Source organism: Microcebus murinus, chromosome 10 (assembly GCF_040939455.1).
Source record: "Microcebus murinus isolate Inina chromosome 10, M.murinus_Inina_mat1.0, whole genome shotgun sequence".
Taxonomy (NCBI): domain Eukaryota; kingdom Metazoa; phylum Chordata; class Mammalia; order Primates; family Cheirogaleidae; genus Microcebus; species Microcebus murinus.
The window spans coordinates 45,839,611-45,863,344 of NC_134113.1; the positions used below are offsets into that span (position 1 = coordinate 45,839,611).

The window sequence follows — 23,734 nt, forward strand, 5'->3', positions numbered from 1 at the left end:
CTGTGACATACATCTTTCTTCAGTGTTTTTAAAATAATGATTTGGGAATATAAAAGGAATTATTACATGTAAATAACCAATCTAATCGACAGTATATAAGTTTTTAGGTCATTCCTAATAACATAAATAAGAAACATTAATACAGGAAGAAATATACAAACCAGCACTGGCATCAGACACAGCTCTTGAAATAGCACTGCTTGAGATTGCCCTATTTCTATTCATGATTTCCTCAAACTCAGCTTCACTCAATGGCGTTCTTGCAGTATCCATTTCCCTATAAAATAAAAATAAACCTTAACTTAGTACTTAACCTTAGTACTCAACAGATTTTCTAAGTTAATCTTAACAGTGTAAAGCAATTCATACAGGCTGCTTTTGACATGTGCCTTACAGACAGCTGTTACTTTTCCAGATTGCAACATGCTATTTTTCCTACAAAGAGAACAAGTCTAAACAAAATTCTCTTACACAAGTATGTTTTAACTGAAATAAATGAGCAACTTAGAAACCTCATCTTTTTGGAGGGCAGAAATGATATACTTACAGATCTACAATATAATATTTTTCAGAGTCATTGTTCTTATCTTTTACCAAATACTTTCATAGATACATACTAACTTACCTTCCAGGGGGGCCATAGTCACCCCTATCATATGGTGGAGGTCGGCCATATGGATCTGTTGGTGGTGGACCTCGGCTATCTGATGTTGGCATGCCGCTGTTAGTTGGTGGAGGAAAGAAAGCCGGGTTCACATGTGGAGCTGGCGGTGGGGCACCTGGAGGTGGTCCAGGAAGATGCGGAGGAGGAGCAAGTGTAAGGGGTGGCCCAAGTGGACCAGGTGGGCGAGGTGGAAAAGGGCCTGGAGGTGGAGGTGGTCCCTGTTGTGGAGGTGGTGGACCAGGAGGGGGGCCGTAGCCTGGAACTGGAGGCGGAGGGCCAGGAGGAAGCGGACCCAACGGAGGCTGCCCAAAAGGTTGTCCAGGAAAAAGAACTGGTGGTGGAGGGCGATCTCCTCGATTAGGAGGCCCAGCTAGAGGAGGAGGCAGAACCTGACCAGGAGGTGGAGGACCTGGTGGACCAGGTGGGCCTGGAGGACCTAAGGGTGGACGTGGTGGAGTCTGTCCAGCTATAGAATAAAGGAGAGAGGAAAAAAAACACTTCAATAATAAGATATTTTAACCTTTACATGCCAAGATTATACTTTTAAAGCGTAACTCATAGACCAAGATTCTTTCTCTTTAAATGAAACCCATATGGTAAATGCTACACTAACAACTACAATGGTGAAATATATCCTTACACATTTAACTAGCTCAATTTATGCTTAAGAAAAATTATTGAAACAAACTTTAAAAAGATTACAACACTTAGAGATATTTTCCACCTTTCAGTGTACACACACTTCTTACTGTGAAATCACCCACCTTATAGTCTACTCTGATGCCAAGCTAGAAAGTGAAACAAGGAAAAATGGTCTTGAAAGAATTTTTTAAGAGGTAAGAAAATAAGATGGATGTAAATATTCTATATATAAGTCAAGCAAGTTTGGAGAAAAATAAAGACCTTTTAGGCCAAAAATGGGTATTTCCTCTATGCTGTGCCCCATATGCCATGGAATCCTAGTTTCCAGGAACAAAGGCCGAGTTCCTTTAACAAGATGCTTGATCAAATTTCCTGGATTCCAAAAATAGCATAACGAGAGTAAGTCACATTAATAATGCATTACTTGAAAAAGAGAGAAAAGGAAAAGAGGCATTAGGTAGACATGTTTTATCCATGGTAATTTAAGAAAAGTTTTACCTGGAAAAGGTGGGGGTGGCCCTCCTGGTCCTGCTGGCCCAGGAAATCTGTCCCCACCAGGAACAGCCCCTGGAAAACGGCCCCGTCCTCTACCACCTTGTGGAAATGCTGCACGTGAACTGCCTCCTGGAGGACCAGCTTTACCTTCCCCAGACATTTGTCCTGATTGTGTAGCTGCAAATATCCAAATACTCATAAATAGCACTTATTAAAATTATTCTCTGAAATGTAACCACTGTTATTAGAAACAATTCTATTTCAAAGTTCACTTATATTAGATATTGAAGATGCCTTGGGACCATGCACACTACATGAGAAATATTGGTTAGGAAAACATTCACATCTATTTAAGTGCTTTTAAAGTCTTGAAATACACAGGTTTAAATATATTTCCAATGAGTAAATATCAGTTACTTTCAAAATACTAGTACTCTGCAGCAGCCAAGACCGAAATGCTTCAACAGAAATCTTAATTGCAGTAGCATAGATCATTTAAATTTTCTAACACCATCTTTAATTAAGTCTTAAGTGCTAAAACATTAAAAGAAAAACAACTACTTGAATTTCTGTTAATTATATGATCATCTATCTTATCTCTTTAAATGGTAACATTCTTAAAGTGTATAATGGCAAATATTTTCTATATTCACTTTACCAAGTGGTGAAAGGTCTTGGTGCCAAGCAGAAAAATCAAAGAATATTTTCTGGTTCTCAATGATCTCTCCCCCACCATAACAATACATCCATATAGCTTTCCTTCGATCTAAGGATTAGAATGTAGTTTATTCCTTTCTCTAAGATGGGAATGACAGGACAAGAATGGCAGGGCTACAGAACTTGCAAATTTTGTAAAACATTGGGTCTGTTACATCTAAAAAAAAATGGAATGGAAGGTTTCCGGCACATGGTCCATCATAATAACCAGCAATTAAATTGAATTCAAAGCATAGACTTTCTAAAATGCAGTTTTCAATGAACCAATATCAAGACGATTTCCCTAGTATGACACCTAACAAATACATTGGTTAAAAAATGTACATCTTTTAATAAAAGCCTTTGAGGAATTGCTTACTTTTCCTGGACTGCATTTCAAATTGACTCAGGAACTGTTTATTGCATGGAGTTACAACAGGATTCTGACCATGAAGTTCTCTTTTAGGCAACAGATCCATTAATTTTTTTGAAGATGCTTCAGATCCAACACCAACAAGGGCAAACCTAAAAGGCATTTAAAGGAGTAAGGGTAGAAAGTGAGGAAAGATTAATGTTACTGTTATTGCTTTTAAAAATGGTCTGAATTTACTTTTACTTAAAAAATACTGAAAATATTGCTCAAAGCTATGCAAGTATACACTTTCTCATTTGTCTTTTCTTAATAACATACCATAGAATTTAGTCATTTAAAATATAAAATTCAGGGCCGGGCGTAGTGGCTCATGCTTGCAATCCTAGCACTCTGGGAGGACAAGGTGGGCGGATCCTTTGAGCTCAGGAGTTCGAGACCAGCCTAAGCAAGAGTGAGACCCCGTCTCTACTATAAATAGAAAGAAATTAGCTGGACAACTAAAAATATACAGAAAAAATTAGCCGGGCATGGTGGCGCATGCCTGTAGTCCAGCTACTCGGGAGGCTGAGGCAGAAGGATCGCTTGAGCCCAGGAGTTTGAGGTTGCTGTGAGCTAGGCTGACACCATAGCACTCTAGCCCGGGCAGCACAGTGAGACTCAAATAAACAAACAAATAAATAAATAAATAAAATATAAAATTCAGTGGCAGAAGTGAAGTTGGTGAGAAGTATCTCAGATTGCGTATTTTAAAAATATATTTTTTTACTTTTTTTTTTTTTCTTGAGGGAGTCTTACTCTGTTGCCCCGACTAGAGTGCCATGGCGTCAGCCTAACTCACAGCAACCTCAAACTCCTGGGCTCAAGCAATCCTTCTGCCTCAGCCAGTAGCTGGGACTACAGGCATGCGCCACCATGCCCAGCTAATTTTTTCTATATATATTAGTTGGCCAATTAATTTCTTTCTATTTATAGTAGAGACAGGGTCTCACTCTTGCTCAGGGTGGTTTTGAACTCCTGACCTTGAGCGATCCGCCCACCTCAGCCTTCCAGAGTGCTAGGAATACAGGCATGAGCCACCGTGCCCGGCCTAAAAGTATTCTTAATTTAGTATAAATTAGTACAATCTTTTTAGAGAAATAAACAATATAAGTCTATTCTTTATCATTCTGCATCTAGCAATTTATGCTTAAAAAAAAAAAAAATCCAGACAGGCGCAGTGGCTCATGCTTGTAATCCCAACACTCTGGGAGGCTGAGGAGGATCACCTGAGGCTGGGAGTTCAAGACCAGGCTGGACTGGACAACACAATGAGACCTCATCTCTCCAAAAAAATTTTTTTAAAAGTTAGCCAAGTGTGGTTGGGCCAAGCCTGTAGTCCTAGCTACTTGGGAGGCTGAGGCAGGACGATCCCTGAAATCCAGGAGTTCGAAGTTGCAGTGAGCTATGATCATGTCATCACTGTACTACAAGCCTGGGTGACAGAGTGAGACCTTGTCTTAAAACAACAAAACCCCCCTCCAAAATCTCCACCTGAGGATTTTTATAAAATAATGCCTGCTGCAACATTATTTATTATAGGCTAAAGTGGAAACCGAAATAACCAAAAATAAGAGATAAAATAATTACAGCAGCATGTAAGGTATAATGGAAAAGAATTAGACGTTATAGAGATGTGTATTTATTGATATGTTCTACTCCTTGTATTAAACATTTTAAAAAACATGTGAATCACAATCTTATTGTTTTTTAAGGCAAAAACCTGAAAATGTATTCACTAAAATATTAAGAGTGATCATCTGTGGATGGTGAGATAGTGGCATTTTATAGTCTTAGTTCTGGATATCTATTTTTATAATGTTCTTTTAATGATTCTATCTCACTTATATAGTTTAGTAGTTAAATAAAGCAAAACAATCATGTTATATTACGTTCTAGTTGCCCATCTTCCCCCATCTCTTAATCACAGGGAGGGTAAAGCTTCTTAAAAATGACAATTCAATAAACGACTTCAATCATAGGTGCAGAAAACCTGGGAAAATTAGAAATAGACCTAATGTGTCCACATCTCCAACTCCACTAGTTTTAGTGCATTACATTAACAGGGTAGATGAAATAAGAGTATGAAGCTTGTCCAAGAACCTCCTTCCAATGCAAATAATCATCTGTCCTACATGTGTATACTTATCATTAACTTAATCATTAATAGCTATTAACTTAGGAAAAAATCACTAGCTAATCAAAGGAAGAAAAAAATTTTTACCCTTTTGACTGGCCATTCGCTCGATTTTCAAAAAATTTTATCTCCAAAATATCATTTACTCCCAAAGAATGAACTGCTTCAGTTAAATCTTCATCTGTTGTCCACTGCAAGACATTTTCCCTCATTAACCATTAAGACATATTCAAGGTTTTTATTATTTCAACTTAGTTTTTAAGGGTAAATTCTGGATAAAAAACAGAAAATTAATGCTCAATACAAATCAAAGTATAGTTATTGCCAGTCAGCCTCCAATTTCTGAACAGTGCAAAAACATGTGAGAACCTAACTTTGTTCCCTGGTAAGTGCTTCAGATATTAGAAGGCATATACTCTCAGAGATAAGATAGGTTTTTATTCTCAAGAGTTTCTGGTCTCTTCTAGCTTTCAACTGATTTTAAATTTTTAATAAAATAAATCTCACTTGTCACTTCCTCCTAAAAGAAACTATTTTATGAAATAAATTTCATCTTATGTTTAAATATAAAATGGAGAGAAAAAAAAAACATGTACTGAATACCTATCATGTACTTTATATCAACTATTTAATTCTTATAACTCTATAAGTCTTATAATTATTCCCGTTTTACACATGATGCAATAGAGAAGTTAAAGAGCGTGCCCAGGGTCACAAAATAGATGGTGGAGCTGAGATTCAAATTTTTACTCAGCACTCTCATAACTACACTGCTAATTGTCTCCAATATTGTAGATTGCTCACATTGGGTGGTGGGAGATCAGTCACAATCAGTTTTAAAAGAAATGTAAATAAAATATTTTAATAAAATGTTATTAAAGAAATGGAAGTTTTATTCTGATTTTTAGATATATAATTTTTTAACTTTCAAGTATTTGTAACAAGTAAGCAGAGATGTAAAAATTCTATAAGGGTTGTTTCGGTGAATAAGATTTAATGCTAGTAAAACTATGAATCGAAACACACATGCAGCTAATGACACTCTCAATCTTACAGTCTCATGAACTCAAATTAAAATACAATATATATATAGCAATGTTTCTATAAATTAGATTTTAAATTGAAGAGCAGAAATGAAACTCAAGTCTATAATATGAATTAGAAAATGAACACTATTTTTAAACCATATTTCTTCCTCTCCTTCTATACTTCCGAATCCTGGTTTGAGACCCGATGTATTCTTCTTGGGAAAATTGGGATATCTGAAGTGAGGTAAAAGTAGTAACATATAAAGGATAATTGAAGACAAAAAACAATTTAACTATATTTAACTAGTATCTCTACCAAGATAAGTTGAATGACTGCAAAATTCAAAACGAGAAGAAATGGAATTAATGTTTTAAAGGTACTGTATTTCCCTCCTCATTGCATAAGCAAACATAAAACACAAATATAGTAACTTCAAATCTTTATTTTTAAAAACTGGAGAAAAAAATATTAACTACGAGAGCAGCTCAAAAACGATTACCAATAATTTAATTAATATGTTAACTTTACCTACCCATGTTAGATTTCCAATATATAATGCAATTCTCTTTCCAGTATATGTATAGACGACATTTGGTGCCGCTCCTTTACCCACATCATCACCAACAGTTGGTGGGAGAGTATCCATGTAATCCCGGTCTTCTGGGGCATCTCCATTATTTGCAGATGGAGATATGACATCATCATACAAATCTATCTGATCATGCCCACCATATTCAGCTTCCTGAGATACAGAAATAATGCTCTAGATTACACAACAGCCAGAATACTATTAAATAGATTTGAACACAAATTCAAATTGTTGTTTTAAAAAATCTGATAAATGATAGAAAAATGCCAAAGATCTCAGTACAAATCTTTTCTCATTTTATGCAAGAGACTTATTCTTGAACAGTGCCTATAAGGTAAGTTTCTATATAATGAATCCTACTTTTCCACTGACATTACAAATATAGGAAATAGTATACCTCTGGAAAAAGAATGACACGGATAACATAAAACTTTCCTTAGAAGTAAAATACTTCAGTAAAAGTAACAACACATGAATGCAAACAGACAAGTTAAAAAAAAAAAAAGGTGACATAAAATATCACCAACAAAACCCAAATCCATTGTAAGTCTCCAGTATTTGACTACAAAAAATACAACTATAATTTTCTTTGGTATTCATCAGATCTTTTTTCCCAACACTGAGAAAGCTACTGCCATGTTTCCCTGAAAATAAGACAGGGTCTTTTATATATTTTTCCTTAAGAAGACACCCTAGGGCTTATTTTCAGGGATGTGTTGTTTTTTTTAAGTACAGCACAACAATCTACATTTATTCAAATATAGTTAAAGTCATCTTCTTTTGGAACATCATCATAACTCTCCAAACCTCGAATTCCATCCTGAATTTCTTGCGATTTTATTTCCTTTAGAACCACTGGCCCCAATCTCTCATGTCGAGCAAAAGAGCTCTCATGGGGCAGATGAGAAGGGCTGCTTGTCTTCTTTACTGCTCCAAGACAAAATGCATGGGTTGTGCAGATGCGCTGCGTAGCCATGCCCATCACTAGGTCTTATTTTCAGGGTAGGGCTTATATTGTGCAAATGCTTAGAAATCCTGCTGGGGCTTATATTATGGGTAGCTCTTATTTTTGGGGAAACACGGTAGTTTTAGAAAAAAGTATAGTGAACTGAGCCAGAGGAAAGTGCAGAACAAATGCAGATATGTAAATAATTCAAAATGCCATAACAATCAACAAGGGAAAGAGAAATAATGAAATATAGGTAAACTATCCAAATTAGTAACTCACAATAGTTTTATTATTTTCAGTGAACAAAGAGCTAATGCTTACCCTACTTCTTAGATAGCTAGTCAAGTAAATTAGCAAGAGAAAGTGAAATGAATAAGGCTTTAAAGTAAAGCTTTGCCATTGAGTGTCACCAGCAAAATTAAATCAATGCTAGAGGATGTCACATGCCTAAATGATAACAAAAAATGGAAGAGAGGGTTCGATTTGTAAATAAGCAAAGGTAGGTATCAGCAAAACACTCAATGCCATTGTGATTGCCTTTGGCAACCATTACCAGGCAACAAGCTAGACTAAGCCTGTAGCAGAGGAAAGCTCCATTTTTATCTTCCTCTCTACCTTTCTGCAACTAAGTACTTAAATCAGTGTGAACTATTTTATTCCTCTGAGGTAGAACATTTGAGAAAAATAAAGGAAAAAGGGACAATTGTAAGACAACAAACTTAAGAACTGAGACAAAACTCACAGACTCTCCCATTAATATAATTTATTAAGGAACTGTTATACAAATGGCACGTAAGGGGTAGCTAATAGTTTGAGGGACTATTACACAGATAGAAAATGACCCAGAGAAAATATTTGTTATATGACTGTAAACAGATCAACAAGATATTATTATGGGTCCCCAGGGAGTATGGCTATTGTTTTGTTATTTAGAAGAGAGCAATAACATATTTTTTAAGAAAAATAGAAAAAGAAGAAAAAAGCCCAGAAAGGGAAATACCATTTATACACATAGCCAAAGGGACCTCAGATTTGTAAAGCAATCTCAGACAATCTTCTGCATAACTAATGAGTTATCCAATTAACTAATTACAGAATCTTTACATACCAATTTTACTTGTTATGAGGTAGAATGTCTGTAAGACTTATTTAACAAGGTGCCCAAGATCTTGATGTATCAGAGAACAAAGTCATATTTAGCAACGGGCAGAAACTAAGGCCATAGGTCAATGAATAATGCCATAGTTTTATTTGTACACAAATACTAAAATAATCTTTAAGAAATGAGTTTTTGTTGAACAAAGTAACATGCTCAAATTGTAGTAACAGTAAAAATTAGCAAAAAGGAGGTTAAGTTTTATTATGAAGTTTCAGTGTAGCTGAAGCTTCAGGTGGCAAGTGGCTGCAGCAGTGGTTCCATACACTTAAGATACTATAAAAAGCTTCCCGCAAGGGGCAGTGGCACTTTAAACTCTCTTGCATTCTGGTTGTGTTCATCAAGTAGAATTATTAATATTATTCGAAGGGAGTTGTTTTTCCATCCTTCTCAGCAGAGACTATAATCACAATATATGGTCTGAGGGAGAGTAAAAAAGAATGCAAGGATTATTAATAGCAGGACTAAAAGTATTTACATTTACACTTTCACTTACACAAACAGGTTAACATTATTTGATTTTTTCATTAGTTGTAAATCTGCAAAATTGTTTACATAAGTAGACAAAAATTTACAAGCATATCTGCAGCTACACTAACTTGGTGCAACACAATCACTTACTACTTTTGTCCATACATAAATACCTATGTTGACACCAACCAATTTCCCATATAGATGTGATTATACCAATATTTAGGATAGCCATTTTGTCTGGTAGATGGACTGCTTCTTATTGGTTGTAGCATGATGTTAACTAAGATCATGGTCCTGGGGTTTGATCTCAAGTGGACTAGTTAGTTAGCTTTACTCTGTTTCAAAACCACAACATGTACTCCTACCCCCAATGGTATACATTTGGACTAGGAGAAAAATTAATGACTCTAAATACATTTGCTGCCATTACTAAAAATGAAATTCAAAGCACATACTCTTTTGTAGTATCAGTAATCTTCCTTTTTCAGCTTCATCATATCACACCTATCCTCCACATTACAAAAATACATCGAACTTTGTTCCCACTTCAAGAAAGTGAGAAAACATGCATATTCAGGAAGTATTCAAAATGTATATCATAGGTCATATACAAAGTGAGCTCTGTAAGACTACTGAACAAACTTTAAAAAAAAGTTTCTACTTTGTCAAAGAGGAATATTCAACAGTATCAAGTCCCCCTATGTGAAGAGTCTTTTCAATTATTACCTTTAATTTTAATGGCATTTAAAATCAAGAAAATATCAACATCACTCTTCTATTTTAGACACCAAATACTACCTGATCTTACCTATTTTTCATAGTAGCTAGCATCATCAATAAAGCTGCACATTACACATAACTTTCAGAAAATAGCTCTTAGGGTTTGTTAAAAAATTCACTAAGCAATTTTTTCATACTCTACCATTCTGAACCACTACAATCATTGTAAAGGCAAGATATCCTCTCAAGATTTTACCCTATAAGATTATGTCCTATATAACTTACAAAGAGCTGTTGCCAAGTCAGAGAAAATGGACAATAAAATGACCAAAATTCTATTAGCTCCTTTGAGGCGATGTTTCTCAACCTTTTTGCCATCATCACCACTGCTGCTCTCCCTGGGGTTATTTTTAAACATCTTTTTCCCTCATCACTCCCCATAAAATTTTAACAACACAGATATACTGTACACCATTATGGAGATGACCTTGGTATAGCTGTCAAAATAGTTTTCATTCTCTCTGACAGGCCCAACAGAGCTTTTGGTGGTTTTAAAATTATAGTAATAACATTCACACATTATATGATACAACCAGTAATGCACAGCAAAGGCTACTTGTTTCAAAGCCCCTCTATTAAAAAAAAAAGATTTTAATAGCCATTTCCATTTAGAGAAATATAATCAGGGAAAAAAAAATCACATTTTGCAGTTATAAAATGTATTCCATACCAGGGGAAAGAAACAGCATGCACAATCCAGTAGCAGATAATCTTATATATTTTTAGAAAAACATCATTTTCTGATTTTGTCTAATTATGTTATGAGCAGACATTAAAATTAGCTTGTAATCCCTGTAAAAAGCTCAACTAATGGCAAGGAAACCAATTTGGTAGTAAAAATATGCCACATAAACCACAGTGGACAATTCATAGGCAACGAAATTAACTATGCTCATAAATGATAAAACCAAGTGAAAAGAGTTCTAGCTCCCCTCAACATTTCTATCCGTGTTTCTGAATCCATTCTACCTAGCTCATTTTTGACCTTACAGCCTTATCTTTCATGGTTTTCTATTAAACATAAATTTATCATAAATCAGGCTTTACAGATATTTGTCCAATAAACTTATTTTCCATAATTGGCTAAACAACAGATAGAGTAAATATATAATGGCTAAATATAAAGCAAAATGACTCATGAAATAAAACTGGTAACCTCTAGGTCCCTAATTCCTAACTGAATTAGGTATCAATTACGTATTTTGATCCCCCCAAAAAACACACTACTTCAGTGCACATAAGTTTTCCTGAAGTTCACAGAATTTTTCTTGACTTTCCTCTCCCCATCAACAGGAATTCTACACATAAAGATAAACCTAAAGGGCCGGGCACAGTGGCTCACGCCTGTAATCCTGGCACTCTGGGAGGCAGAGGCGGGTGGATCATTTGAGCTCAGGAGTTTGAGACCAGCCTGAGCAAGAGTGAGACCCCGCCTCTACTAAAAATAGAAAGAAATTAGCTGGACAACTAAAAATATATAGAAAAAAAGAATTAGCCAGGCATGGTGGCGCATGCCTATAGTCCCAGCTACTCGGGAGGCTGAGGCAGGAGGATCCCTTGACCCCAGGAGTTTGAGGTTGCTATGAGCTAGGCTGACACCACGGCACTCTAGCCTGGGCAACAGAGTGAGACTCTGTCTCAAAAAAAAAAAAAAAAAGAGAGAAACATAAAGACGTGGTATTTACAATATAGAACCTGTCAGTGTGTTATAATCACAGTAGTCCCCCCTCATCTGTGGGAGATACACCCCAAGACCTCTAGTGGATGCCTGAAACCATGGATAGTTAGGAACCCTATATATGCTATGTTTTTTTCTTATACATACTTTTTAATTTATAAAATAGGCTCAAGGCCGGGTGCGGTGGCTCACGCTTGTAATCCTAGCACTCTGGGAGGCTGAGGCGGGCGGACTGCTCAAGGTCAGGAGTTCAAAACCAGCCTGAGCGAGACCCCGTCTCTACTATAAAAATAGAAAGAAATTAATTGGCCAACTAATATATATATATATATATATATATATATATAAAAAATTAGCCGGGCATGGTGGTCGTGCCAGTAGTCCCAGCTACTCGGGAGGCTGAGGCAGTAGGATTGCTTGAGCCCAGGAGTTTGAGGTTGCTGTGAGCTAGGCTGACGCCACAGCACTCACTCTAGCCTGGGCAAGAAAACGAGATCTGTCTCAAAAAAACAAAACAAAACAGGCCGGGCGCGGTGGCTCACGCCTGTAATCCTAGCACTCTGGGAGGCCGAGGCGGGCGGATTGCTTGAGGTCAGGAGTTCGAAACCACCCTGAGCAAGAGCGAGACCCCGTCTCTACTATAAATAGAAATAAAATTAATTGGCCAACTAACATATATAGAAAAAATTAGCCGGGCATGGTGGCGCATGCCTGTAGTCCCAGCTACTCGGGAGGCTGAGGCAGAAGGATCGCTTGAACCCAGGAGTTTGAGGTTGCTGTGAGCTAGGCTGACGCCACGGCACTCACTCTAGCCTGGGCAACAAAGCGAGACTCTGTCTCAAAAAAAAAAAAAAAAAAAAAAAAAAAAAAATAGGCTCAGTAAGAGATTAATAGTAACAATAATAAAACAGAACTACATTTATGTGCTACCTAATGATGTTCTGATCAATGATGGACCATATATAGATGGTAATCCCATAAGATTATAATGGAACTGAAAAATTACTATAGTGTAGTGATGATGTAGCTTTCTTAACATCATAGTACAAACATTACTCAAGCATTTGTGCTGAAACAAACCTACTGCATTGCCAGTCATATAAACGTATAATGCAGGCTGGGTGCGGTGGCTCACATCTATAATCCTAGCACTCTGGAAGGCTGAGGTGGGAGGATTGCTTGAGTTCAAGAGCTCGAGACCAGCCTGAGCAAGTGAGACCTTGTCTCTACAAAAAATAGAAAAATTAGCCAGGCGTCATGGCATTTGCCCGTAGTCTCAGCTACTCTAGAGGCTAAGGCAGGAGGATCGCTTGAGCCCCTGAGTTCGTGGTTGCAGTGAGCTATAATGACACCAACTGCACTCTACCTGGGATAACAGAGCAAGACTCTGTCTCAAACATAAGTAAATAAATTTAAAAAATAAAATAAATAAATTACAATTATGTATAGTGTGTAATACTTAATAAGTGAATGCATTATTGGTTTAGGTATTTATATACTTTTTGTCATTATTTTAGAGTATACTCCTATTTATATACAAAAAATTAACTGTAAAACAGCTTCAGGTAGGTCCTTCAGGAGGTATTCTAGAAGGCAGCACTGTTATCGTGACAGCTGCATGCATGTTACTGCCCCAGAACACCTTCCAGTGGGGCAAGATGTGGAAATGGAAGACAATCCTTATCCTGTATAGGCCCAGGATAATGTATTTGTGTCTTAGTTTGGAACAAAAAAGCTTAAAAGTGAAATAAAAAAACAGAAAAAGCTGCTGGGCATGGTAGCTCACACCTGTAATCCCAGCACTGTGAGAGGCCAAGGTGGGAGGATCACCTGAGGCCTGGGATACCCGAGTTAGAGATCACCCTAGGCAACATAGGAGATCCTATCTCTTAAAAAGATGAAAAAGGCCGGGTGCTCACGCCTGTAATCCTAGCACTCTGGGAGGCCGAGGCGGGTGGATTGTTTGAGCTCAGGAGTTCGAAACCAACCTGAGCAAGAGCGAGACCCCATCTCTACTATAAATAGAAAGAAATTAATTGGCCAACTAATATATATAGAAAAAATTAGCCGGGCATGGTGTTGCATGCCTGTAGTCCCAGCTACTCGGGAGGCTGAGGCAGGAGGATTGCTTGAGCCCAGGAGTTTGAGGTTGCTGTGAGCTAGGCTGACGCCATGGCACTCACTCTAGCCTGGGCAACAAAGTGAGACTCTGTCTCAAAAAAAAAAAAAAATTAGCCAAGCATGGTGGTGTGTGTCTGTACTCCCAGCTACTGAGGATAAGACAGGAGGATTACTTGAGTCCAGGAGTTCAAGGTTGCAGCTAGCTATGATCCACTATTTACCACTACATTACATCCTAGCCTGAGCATCAGAGTGAGACCCTGTCCCTATTTAAAAAAACAAAAAAAGAGAGAAAAGAAAAAAGCTTATAGAATAAGGATATAAAGAAAAAAAAAAATTTTTTTTGAGACAGTCTCACTTTGTTGCCCAGGCTAGAGTGAGTGCTATGGTGTCAGCCTAGCTCACAGCAACCTCAAACTCCTGGGCTCAAGCAATCCTGCTGCCTCAGACTCCCGAGTAGCTGGGACTACATGCATGTGCCATCATGCCCAGCTAATTTTTTCTATATATATTAGTTGGCCAATTAATTTCTTTCTATTTATAGTAGAGATGGGGTCTCGCTCTTGCTCAGGCTGGTTTTGAACTCCTGACCTCGAGCAATCCGCCTACCTCAGCCTCCCAGAGTGCTAGGATTACAGGTGTGAGCCACTGCGCCTGGCCAAAAGAAAATATTTTGCACAGGTGAATAGTGTTTGTTTTCAACTTTTTAATTGAATGTTACTACTATAAGAGTTAAAAAGTTAAAAGATACAGTAAGCTAAGGTTAATTTATTATTGAAAACTTTAAAAAATTAGTATAGCCCAGGTGCACTGTAAAATGTTAAATAAAGTCTACAGTAGTATACAGTAACATCCTAGTCCCTCACATTCACTCACAGCTACCCAACTTCCAGTCCTGCCAGCCTAAATTTATGAATAAGTGTCCCATACAAGTGGCACCACTTTTTGCCTTTTAGATATTTTCACTGTACCCTTTCTGTTAAGACACACAAATACTTATCATTTATTACAACTGCCTACAGTATTCAGTGCAGTAATATGCTGCACCGGTTTGCTGCCTAGGAGCAATAGGCAATACCATATAGCCCAGGTGTGTAGCACAGGTTTGTAAGTACACTCTTATCATGTCCACACAATGAGGAAATCACCTAACAATGCATTTCTCAAAAGTATCCCTGTCATTAAGGGATACATTAAGCAATATACTGTAATAAAAGTTATGTAAATGTGGTGTCTAAGTATCTTACTGTAAGTATGTTTTGGATCTTGGTTTTGGATCTTGGTTGACCAGTGGTAACTGAAACCCTGGAAAGCAAAACTGAGGATAAGAGGGGATGACTATATGTAGGTACCTCTCACCCCCATACAGTGTACTCTAAGGGTAGAAACTATCTAAACTTTGCATTCCTCCTTGTTGGCATATAACAGATACTCAAGAAGTGTATTTTGAACAATTAAATTTTTTACATTATCACTTAGTTTTGGTCAAAATAAAAAAGTCTACAATTACACAATATTGGGCTAGTACTACCACACTCGAGTACAAATCCCAGTTCAAACTAACTGATACACTATTGAGTATGAGACAGAATCCCTTTCTTCTCAACTCCAAATTCAAGTAATGTAGAGGTTTGGAAGTAGTTCAAATTCCTCTTCCAGTGAATCAACTGTTCTCGATTTGATGACATCCAAAGACCTTCAATTTAAGAACTAAAGAACACCCATAAATAGCTAGTCCCTTGTGCCTTCTTTCCTTCATTCTCCATTCTTAAATTCATCTGGCTTAGAAAGGAACTCTACTACGGTTTCACTAACTTATTCTCACCCTATCCCCAAACAAAGTTTCTTCTAAACTGTTGAATGTCTCACACTTTTTAAAATAATATTGCGCTTTACCAAAATACACACAAAAAAACTTCATTAAAGTGTAACATTTATAGTAGAAAAATGGAAAATCCAGAGACTACAATAATTTTGAAATACACAAATACAATTAAAACTGCAGCTCACACTGGAGAACAAAGAATTTTTTTTATATGTTTACAATAGTTTAGAAGCCAAAATAAGTCAAGACTGGCTAATACTTAGCAGTTTACTCAACTACAGTAAAACAAGAGTTCTAGTTTATATAGCAACTGCCAGAAATAAGGTTATCAGCTAATAATAATGTGTAGATTAAATCAGTCGGAATAATTTTGTGGGTTGCCTCTTATTTCTGATAAAATTTCAGAAAAATATTTCATTAATAATAACTTTTTTTAAAAAACAGGATAAACTTGAAAAAGGACCAACTATCCTTTTGTGGGCATTTTTTTTGGTACAAGAATTACCATAGCAAGCAGAAAATTAAAGGCCAATGATGTTTAAAATAATAACAAAAACAGTGCCTCTATTTAATTTTCCCATTAATCTATTCAAACATATAAAGATTTTGCTGGTAAAATGATACAACTATGTGTTAGACATAATGCTGAACCTATAAAGTAGTTCCTCAAAGGGTCACAAAATGTTAATCTCTTACCGCCTGCTCAGTCAGCACTAGTTTCTGCATAATGATAAGAAGGTATCACTCCATCCAGCTACATGGATAACGAAGATGTCCCTCTCAAATTAAATATGCAAAAGCCTAAAAATATTTCCTTAAGAGGTACTTAATGAAGAAAGCTTAACTTCCAAGACTGTACCCCAATTCTTCTTTATCATGCACAGAAAGGTGAAGAAATGTATTCTCTTGTAAGAAAAAATAATGAGTATCACAACAAAGTGACTATAACCAGTAAGGTAGGGTATACTTTAAAATAACTAAAACAGTGGAACTGGAATGTTCCTAACACAAAGAAATGACAAATGCCTCCGGTGATGGATACCCCAATTACCATGATTTGATTAATTCACATTGTATGCTTGTATCAAAACATCACATGTACCCTGCAAATATATACAACTATTATGAACCCCTAATAATTAAAAACTAACAAAAAAAAGCTAACAAAGACACTCTTGAAAAATTTATTGTTCCTTTACTTGCAGTTATAACCCTCTTTTGGATGCAATGTTATACTCATTTGACAAATAAAAGGAAAAGAAATTTCCTAGAGGTCTTTTATCTACAGACCTTACTAAACGCATTAGAGACTTGTATTGCACTCAAGAAATTTTGCTAATTTGTAATTGGTACAACTCATGCATCATAAAATCAAAATATAAGCACAATTAAAAAAAAGAATTTTAAAACTTAACGTTTGATTACAATGGGTTACATTTAAACAAATCCAGTCATTAACGGAGTAGGAAACATTTAAAGCCAATTGGTAATATATTTTCTTTTCTAATATTTAAACCAGAGACACAAAATCATTCCTGAAAAATATAAAAGTAAAGATTTCTGAGTCTCCATATTTTTTTAAAATCATGAGCACCTAGCCACAAATAAGATTCTTAATGGGGGGGGGGGGACGGGGAACCCACATCAACCAGTAAAATTTTATTAAGCTTTTCATACAGGCTTGGAGGGGGAGCATTTAGGTGCACTGCAGTTAGGAACAATTTGATTCTTTAAAATGTGTTACTACATAGAACGCAGCAAAGATGTGAACAGCAGGTTCAGAGCTTAAACGTCACTGCCCTAGTAACAAACGACATCTTTTGCAAGGATGCCCATTATCAGATAGCGCAGCTCCGCGGCGAGTTCTTCAAGGCAACCTTGGCCGTAGAGATACCAGAAAAACCTTGCATTCTCACTTTCTCCAACCTTTCAAATCATAAAGCAGAGCCCCCCCAGGGAAAATTTAACACGTTGTTTTCGACAACAGAGTCTTATCTACAGCTCTTTATTTTTAAAACCATATCGTAAGAATTTCACGTGAACGTTCTCTCATTGTAATCACTGATCTGTGGGTGAGCTACCATCTTTTTGTTCTAACCAACCATCGCGCTACCAATTCTTCCTTTTGGTCCAGGCCACTGTTTTCGCAGGCATTTTCATCACAAAGGCCAAGCACAACCGGGCCTCAAAGACAACGCAAGCCTTCCATTAACTAGACAGGACCAGCGCACCTTTTAAATACGATCTGTGGGTCCAAAAGTCAAAGGACTTGTTGCAAACGTGCCCGCACCTAAGCCGCCTTCAGAAAGTGAGAGGGGAGGAGGAGGAAGGCGCCAAGCCAAAACCTGTCGCAAACGCGAGCAGGGGAGCCCAGGAGACTGGGCGCGCGGGATACAAAGGGCCGTGAACGCGGCCTTCCATGAGGCGACCGTGCGCGGACAGGATACAAAATGGAGCGACGGGAGGAATCGGAGCCCGAGCAGCAGGGTCGGGGAAGAGGCGGCGGCGGGCGCGCGCCCCGCCGGGGCTTCCTCCTCGAGCCCGCTGCGGGGGAGGGGGCGCGGCGGCGGCCCGTTCTCCCCGCTGCGCACACGCGGCCCCACCGCCCGGGCCTAGCGCGGCGGGAAGCGCCCGCCGACCGCCGCCAACAATGGGAGCGAGGCGGCGGGGCGAGGGAGGGGCCAGCGGCGGCTGCACAGCAGTCCGCGTCCGCGCTCTGGGCCCCGCGGCGGGCCGCAGCGCCCGCGGCCTGTGAAACGACGCGGTAGAACGAGGGGCGAGGGGGGCGCCGCGCCGGGGTCTGGCGGCGCGGCCCAGAGGCGGCAAGGGCGCACGGGCTGCAGCCGCGGCGGCTCGCGGCCTGCCGCGGGCCCCGGGGTCAGCGTCCGCGCCGCAGCGCCGTCCGCTTCGGCGGCGTGGGCCCAGGCCCTCACCTACCTGGTTGAACTCTTCGCCCACATCCGCGTAAATGTCTATGTGGTCCACTCCGTCCGCCATCTTCCCTCGGCCTCGGCCGCCGCCGCCGCCTCCTGCAGGTTCGCCCGCCGCGGCAGCAGCAGCGGATCTAGCGGCGGGGGCGGGGCGCGCTGCGTCACTTCCGAGGCCCGGGGGATGCAGGCGGGGCGGCCGGGGGCGGCCGGGGCTCTGCAGCCGGGCGGCCGGACTGGCTGAGAGGAAAGGCAGCGCCTCTGAGGGGCAGAGGTCTTTTTTTCTGTGTGTCTGGCTTAGGCCTGCAGGGTGGGGGACAATTTTCTTCCCCTACTTGCGCATCAGGCGTACTAGTGGGTCCCACTTGTTTCCACAGACTGTCTTTTCACGTTGCCTCTGACACATTCAGACGTTTCTAAATATTTTTATCCCTCTGGTTTTCTTACATTTTTCACATCCAGGTCTTATAAAGGTGGAAGTTATAAGTCCATGGTTAAATACAAAGTGAGCCCCTTGAGACTGAGAACAATGTCTTATTCCTGCATCCTCAAAGACCAGCAGAGTTTTATTCGCATCGTAAACGCTGGATACCCGTTGGTGGTTACATTTGCATACTATTTAATAGCTCGCTCTCTCTCTCTCTCTCTCTCTGTCTCTGTCTCTGTCTCTCTCTCTCTCTCTCTCTCTCTGTCTCTCTCTCTGTCTCTGTCTCTCTCTCTCTCTCTCTGTCTCTCTCTCTCTCTCTCTGTCTCTCTCTCTCTCTCTCTCTCTCTCTCTCTCTCTCTCTCTCTCTCTCTCTCTCTCTCTCTCTCTCGTCATCGTTCTGGGCTTCTTTCATCTCCCCCTCCTCTCTTGTTCATTGCTCTGCATTTTTTCCTCTTTAGATCTGCAATAGGTTTTCTCTGGCACGGCTCAGACGCTTCTAACTTGAATGCAGTCATCTTAGAGCCCACCCAACAAGGTGGAGTTATCTAGAGGCCAGAGGCTTCTTCCTCAAAATCATATAGTGTCTGACAGGGAAGAGAACTGGAAAAGGTGTCATTAGGTCCAAACATCCCATTTTACAGGCAAGAGAACTGAAGCCTAATAGAACCTAAGTGATTTAACTCAATCATCTGCCAAGTCCCTTTCGCTGTGTCAGGGAACGTACTTACAGGACTCATGGTTAATATTAAGAATCTTTTGCCACCAACTTTATTTGAAGATATTTCTGTAGTTTGAAACCTTCCCCTCATTCTGTATTTCTTTTCACCCATTTGAAAACTCACTACATTAGCGTGTGTTTCCTGAGATACAGACTGGCCAGAAATTATTCCTACAATGATAAGCCAAGCACCATCAAGCCAAGCTTAAACACCCCAATCTGAAAATTCAAAATGCTCCAAAATCCGAAACTTTCTGAGCACTAACATGACACCACAAGTGGAAAATTTCACACATGATCTCATGTGCTGAGTTGCAGTCAAAATGCAGTCAAAACTTTGTTTTGTGCACAAAATTATTAAAAATACGTGTTAGGCCGGCACGGTGGCTCACGCCTGTAATCCTAGCAGTCTAGGAGGCGGAGGCGGGCGAATCCCTCAAGGTCAGGAGTTCGAAACTAGCCTGAACAAGAGCGACCCGGCTCTACTAAAAATAGAAAGAAATTAATTGGCCAACTAAAAATACATAGAAAAACTTAGCCGGGTATGGTGGCGCATGCTACTTGGGAGGCTGAGGCAGAAGGATTGCTTGAGCCCAAGAGTTTGAGGTTGCTGTGAACTAGGCTGACTCCATGGCAGTCTAGCCCAGGCAACACAGTGAGACTCTGTCTCAAAAAAAAAATTAAAAAAAATACTGTGTTAAATTATCTTCAGACTGTGTATATAAGGTGTCTTATGAAGCACAAATTAGTTTCATGTTTAGACTTGGGTCCCATCCCATGTTTTTTACATACAAATATTCCTAAATCCCCCCAAAATTAAAATCTGAAACTATTCTAGGCCTAAGCATTTCAGATAAAGGATACTAAAACTGTACTTGGTATGGTTGAAAAAGCTCTATTGCAGTCACAGAGACCAATCTGGTGTTCTGAGTTCAAATTTCTAGTCATTTTATCAACTAGCTGACCTCAGTCAAAGTATCAACTCTATCTTCAGCTCAGAATCTTTAAAATCTGGGCAATAATGTATATACCTCACCAAGGCTGAAGGTTGATGGTACGTTAAATGAGATAATATGCCAAGTACCCTATCCTCTTCAGCTTCTTGGAAATACTAATTTGCTTTCTTTCATGGGGAATTATAGGAGAAAAGAACCACTCAAGTTAAAGGGTGATAGCGTTTTTTAGATTGGTGGTGTGGTAAGAAGAATAATGGCCCACCACAAATGTTCATGTTTTTATTCCCAGAACCTGTGAATATGTTACCTTATACAGCAAAAAGGACTTTGCATATATGATTAAGTCAAGGATCTTGAGATAGGGAGATTATCCTTGCTTGTCTCATGGGCTAAAAGTAATCACAAAGGTCCTTATAAGAGCAAGAATGAGATAGTAGAATCAGAGAAGATGCAAGGATAGAAGCAGGTTATGTTCTTTCAGTATAATTAAAATTCATTCCAAGGTTCTGACTTCTATTTTTGTCTGTGAAAAGTCAGCTGTCAGTGTGTTTACCACTTATTTGAAGGTAGTTGGTCCTTTTTCTCTGGATGCATTTAGGATTTTTCTCTTAGATTTTGCTTTCTGTTCTTTTACTATGTGTGCTTGGAAATGTATTTCTTTTTATTTATGATGCCTGAAATACACTAAACCTCTTGAATATATAGACCAACATGTTTCATGAACTCTGGAAAATTTTGAGCCATTACCTATTCAAATATTGCTTTTCTTCCTCCAATCCCTTCTCTCCTTCTATGGCTTCACTTAGGTGTACATTAGATCTTTTCTTTCTATTCACTATTTCTCTTACCCTTGTTTTCTCCTAATTTCCCATTATTTTACCTCCCTATGCTTCATTTTAGGTAGCTTTTATTCTGATATATTTTCTAGATTACTAATTCTCTCTCCTATGGTGTTAATTGATATATTAATATTGTTTTTTGTATTGATATATAATTGATATCAATATATCGATTATATATTAATATAATTAATTGATATTAATATAATTAATTGATATTAATATATCAATTATATATTAATATAATTAATTGATATTTATATATCAATTGTATATTAATATCAATAACAAATATATTAATATATTAATGATATTAATATATACTATTGATATATTAATTTTGGTTTTTTTGTAATTTTAGTTTCTATAATTGTTATCCAGTTCTTTAAAAAATCCATTAGGTTTATTTTTATAGCATCTAATTCTTTGCCAAAATTGCCAGTCTTGGCTTTTATCTCTCTGAATATAGTAGGTATCATTGGTTTATAATCTGAAGTCTCTGATAATTCCAATATCTAAATTTAAATATCAATATTTAAATATTTTATTGAGGCATTTTATATAAACATTTTTGCACCATGAATACAATATGAATATAAAATTTTAAAACATGAAATAAACAAGATTTTTAAATGTCTTGCTAATCATAATGGCCTCATATTACCCTTAGTGAATATAAGCCCATGTTTCAAATAGTTTTCTTGAGATTTTTGAAATTTTGGGGCCAAATCTTGTCAAATCTGCTTACGTGATCATTTTCATCTCATTAAGTCATACTAGAAGTAGCACAAGTGTTGGCTTTCATTTTTTTTTTCCGGTCTTTCACTAGTACTTTCATTATTAATATTAGCTGTGAACCATGATTTCTTAGGAATCTTTTTGAGACACTTGTGCATTTTGTGAAGGTTAGCTTAGTTAAGGCTATAAAATATAGTCTGTAAGTGTATGTATCTATAAACTGCCATATATCATAATACACTGCAAGCAAATTGTATTATATACCTATGTGAGGGAATCACCTTAGAATCCTCTGCATTTTGGAACTTCCTATCTTCTCTCAGAATTGCCCACATACCAAAGGAAGGTATTACTGGGCAGCTGAAGATATTAATGTTCAAAACTCCTCACCTTCATGGGTCCCTTCCACAATTTGTTTGAGACCACCCTTTCCTTCCACTTCACTCTCCCATTTGTCATATATTCTCTCAACTAGGGTGAAGTTGGAGTGACAGTGGGCATCTTTTTGGATCTAAGTGGAATTTGAATGAGGGATACATTTAGTTTGGGTTTAGTAGGAAATATTTATGTATAAGTTATTGTTAGCCATCTTGGTATAGGAATAGTTTCCAGGAACATTTTTACTGCCACTGTGCCAACTCTTACAGCTTCTATGATACAAAGATACAAGGCCAGGAGTCATATTGTGATCTGAATGTGTCCAACCATACTAGGCACTAGAAGTATGTGCATAGTGAAGGAGAAACAAAGTTTAAAATGTCTGGAACCAGATGGCTAAAGGTTAGGAGTTCGAAACCAGCCTGAGCAAGAGTGAGACCCCATCTCTACTAAACAATAGAAAGAAATTAATTGGCCAACTAAAAATATATAGAAAAAATTAGCTGGGAGTGGCGGTGCATGCCTGTAGTCCCAGCTACTTGGGAGGCTGAGGCAGAAGGATGGCTTGAACCCAGGAGTTTGAGGTTGCTGTGAGCTAGGCTGATGCCACGGCACTCTAGCCCAAGCAACAGAGTGAGAGTCTGTCTCAAAACACAAAAAATGTCTGGCGCCAGATACTATTATGTGGAAAATTAGTTTAATCATGAGACACGAAAAATTGTAAGTGGAAGATTTGGTTCTCATTAATGCCTAGTCAAAATGGAATTCTCTACTGGAAGAAATACACTAAATAATGAGGCATATACAACTATCAACTCATTATACTTTCTTCTCTTTGTGAGAAAGACATGAACTTGAAATTCCTGTTTCCTTCTTTAAATAACTATTTACTTTTATGCCTTATTTTGTATTTGTATTTTTAAATTCTTTTTATTTTTCTTTCTTTAAGAAAGCCTCCAAAATATAGAAGTATTAGGCCCCTCAAAACCTAGATTAATGTCTATCTCATACCTTAGTGACACAAAACTATTTTTTTTTTTTTTTGAGACAGAGTCTCGCTTTGTTGCCCAGGCTAGAGTGAGTGCCATGGTGTCAGCCTAGCTCACA

At 38.2% G+C, this 23,734-nt stretch overlaps 1 protein-coding gene across 4 annotated transcripts in view; it reads right to left on the reverse strand.

The window, feature by feature from the left end:
• The window catches only part of CPSF6 (cleavage and polyadenylation specific factor 6), a 30,339-nt gene extending 11,627 nt beyond the window's left edge, over positions 1 to 18,712 (reverse strand). For 2 of the 4 annotated variants that reach the window (XM_012788709.2, XM_012788707.2), the window contains exons 1-8: positions 18,582 to 18,712; positions 6,605 to 6,814; positions 5,131 to 5,234; positions 2,877 to 3,022; positions 1,805 to 1,978; positions 1,568 to 1,678; positions 626 to 1,130; positions 162 to 277 (exon numbers count right to left, since the gene is read on the reverse strand). In XM_012788709.2, coding sequence (XP_012644163.1) covers positions 162 to 277; positions 626 to 1,130; positions 1,568 to 1,678; positions 1,805 to 1,978; positions 2,877 to 3,022; positions 5,131 to 5,234; positions 6,605 to 6,814; positions 18,582 to 18,641 — 1,426 coding nt within the window. In that variant the 5' untranslated portion in view covers positions 18,642 to 18,712. The remainder of the gene's footprint in view (positions 1 to 161; positions 278 to 625; positions 1,131 to 1,567; positions 1,679 to 1,804; positions 1,979 to 2,876; positions 3,023 to 5,130; positions 5,235 to 6,604; positions 6,815 to 18,581) is intronic. The other 2 variants (XM_012788711.2, XM_012788710.2) reach the window with 1 other exon arrangement.
• Positions 18,713 to 23,734: the final 5,022 nt, after the last annotated feature.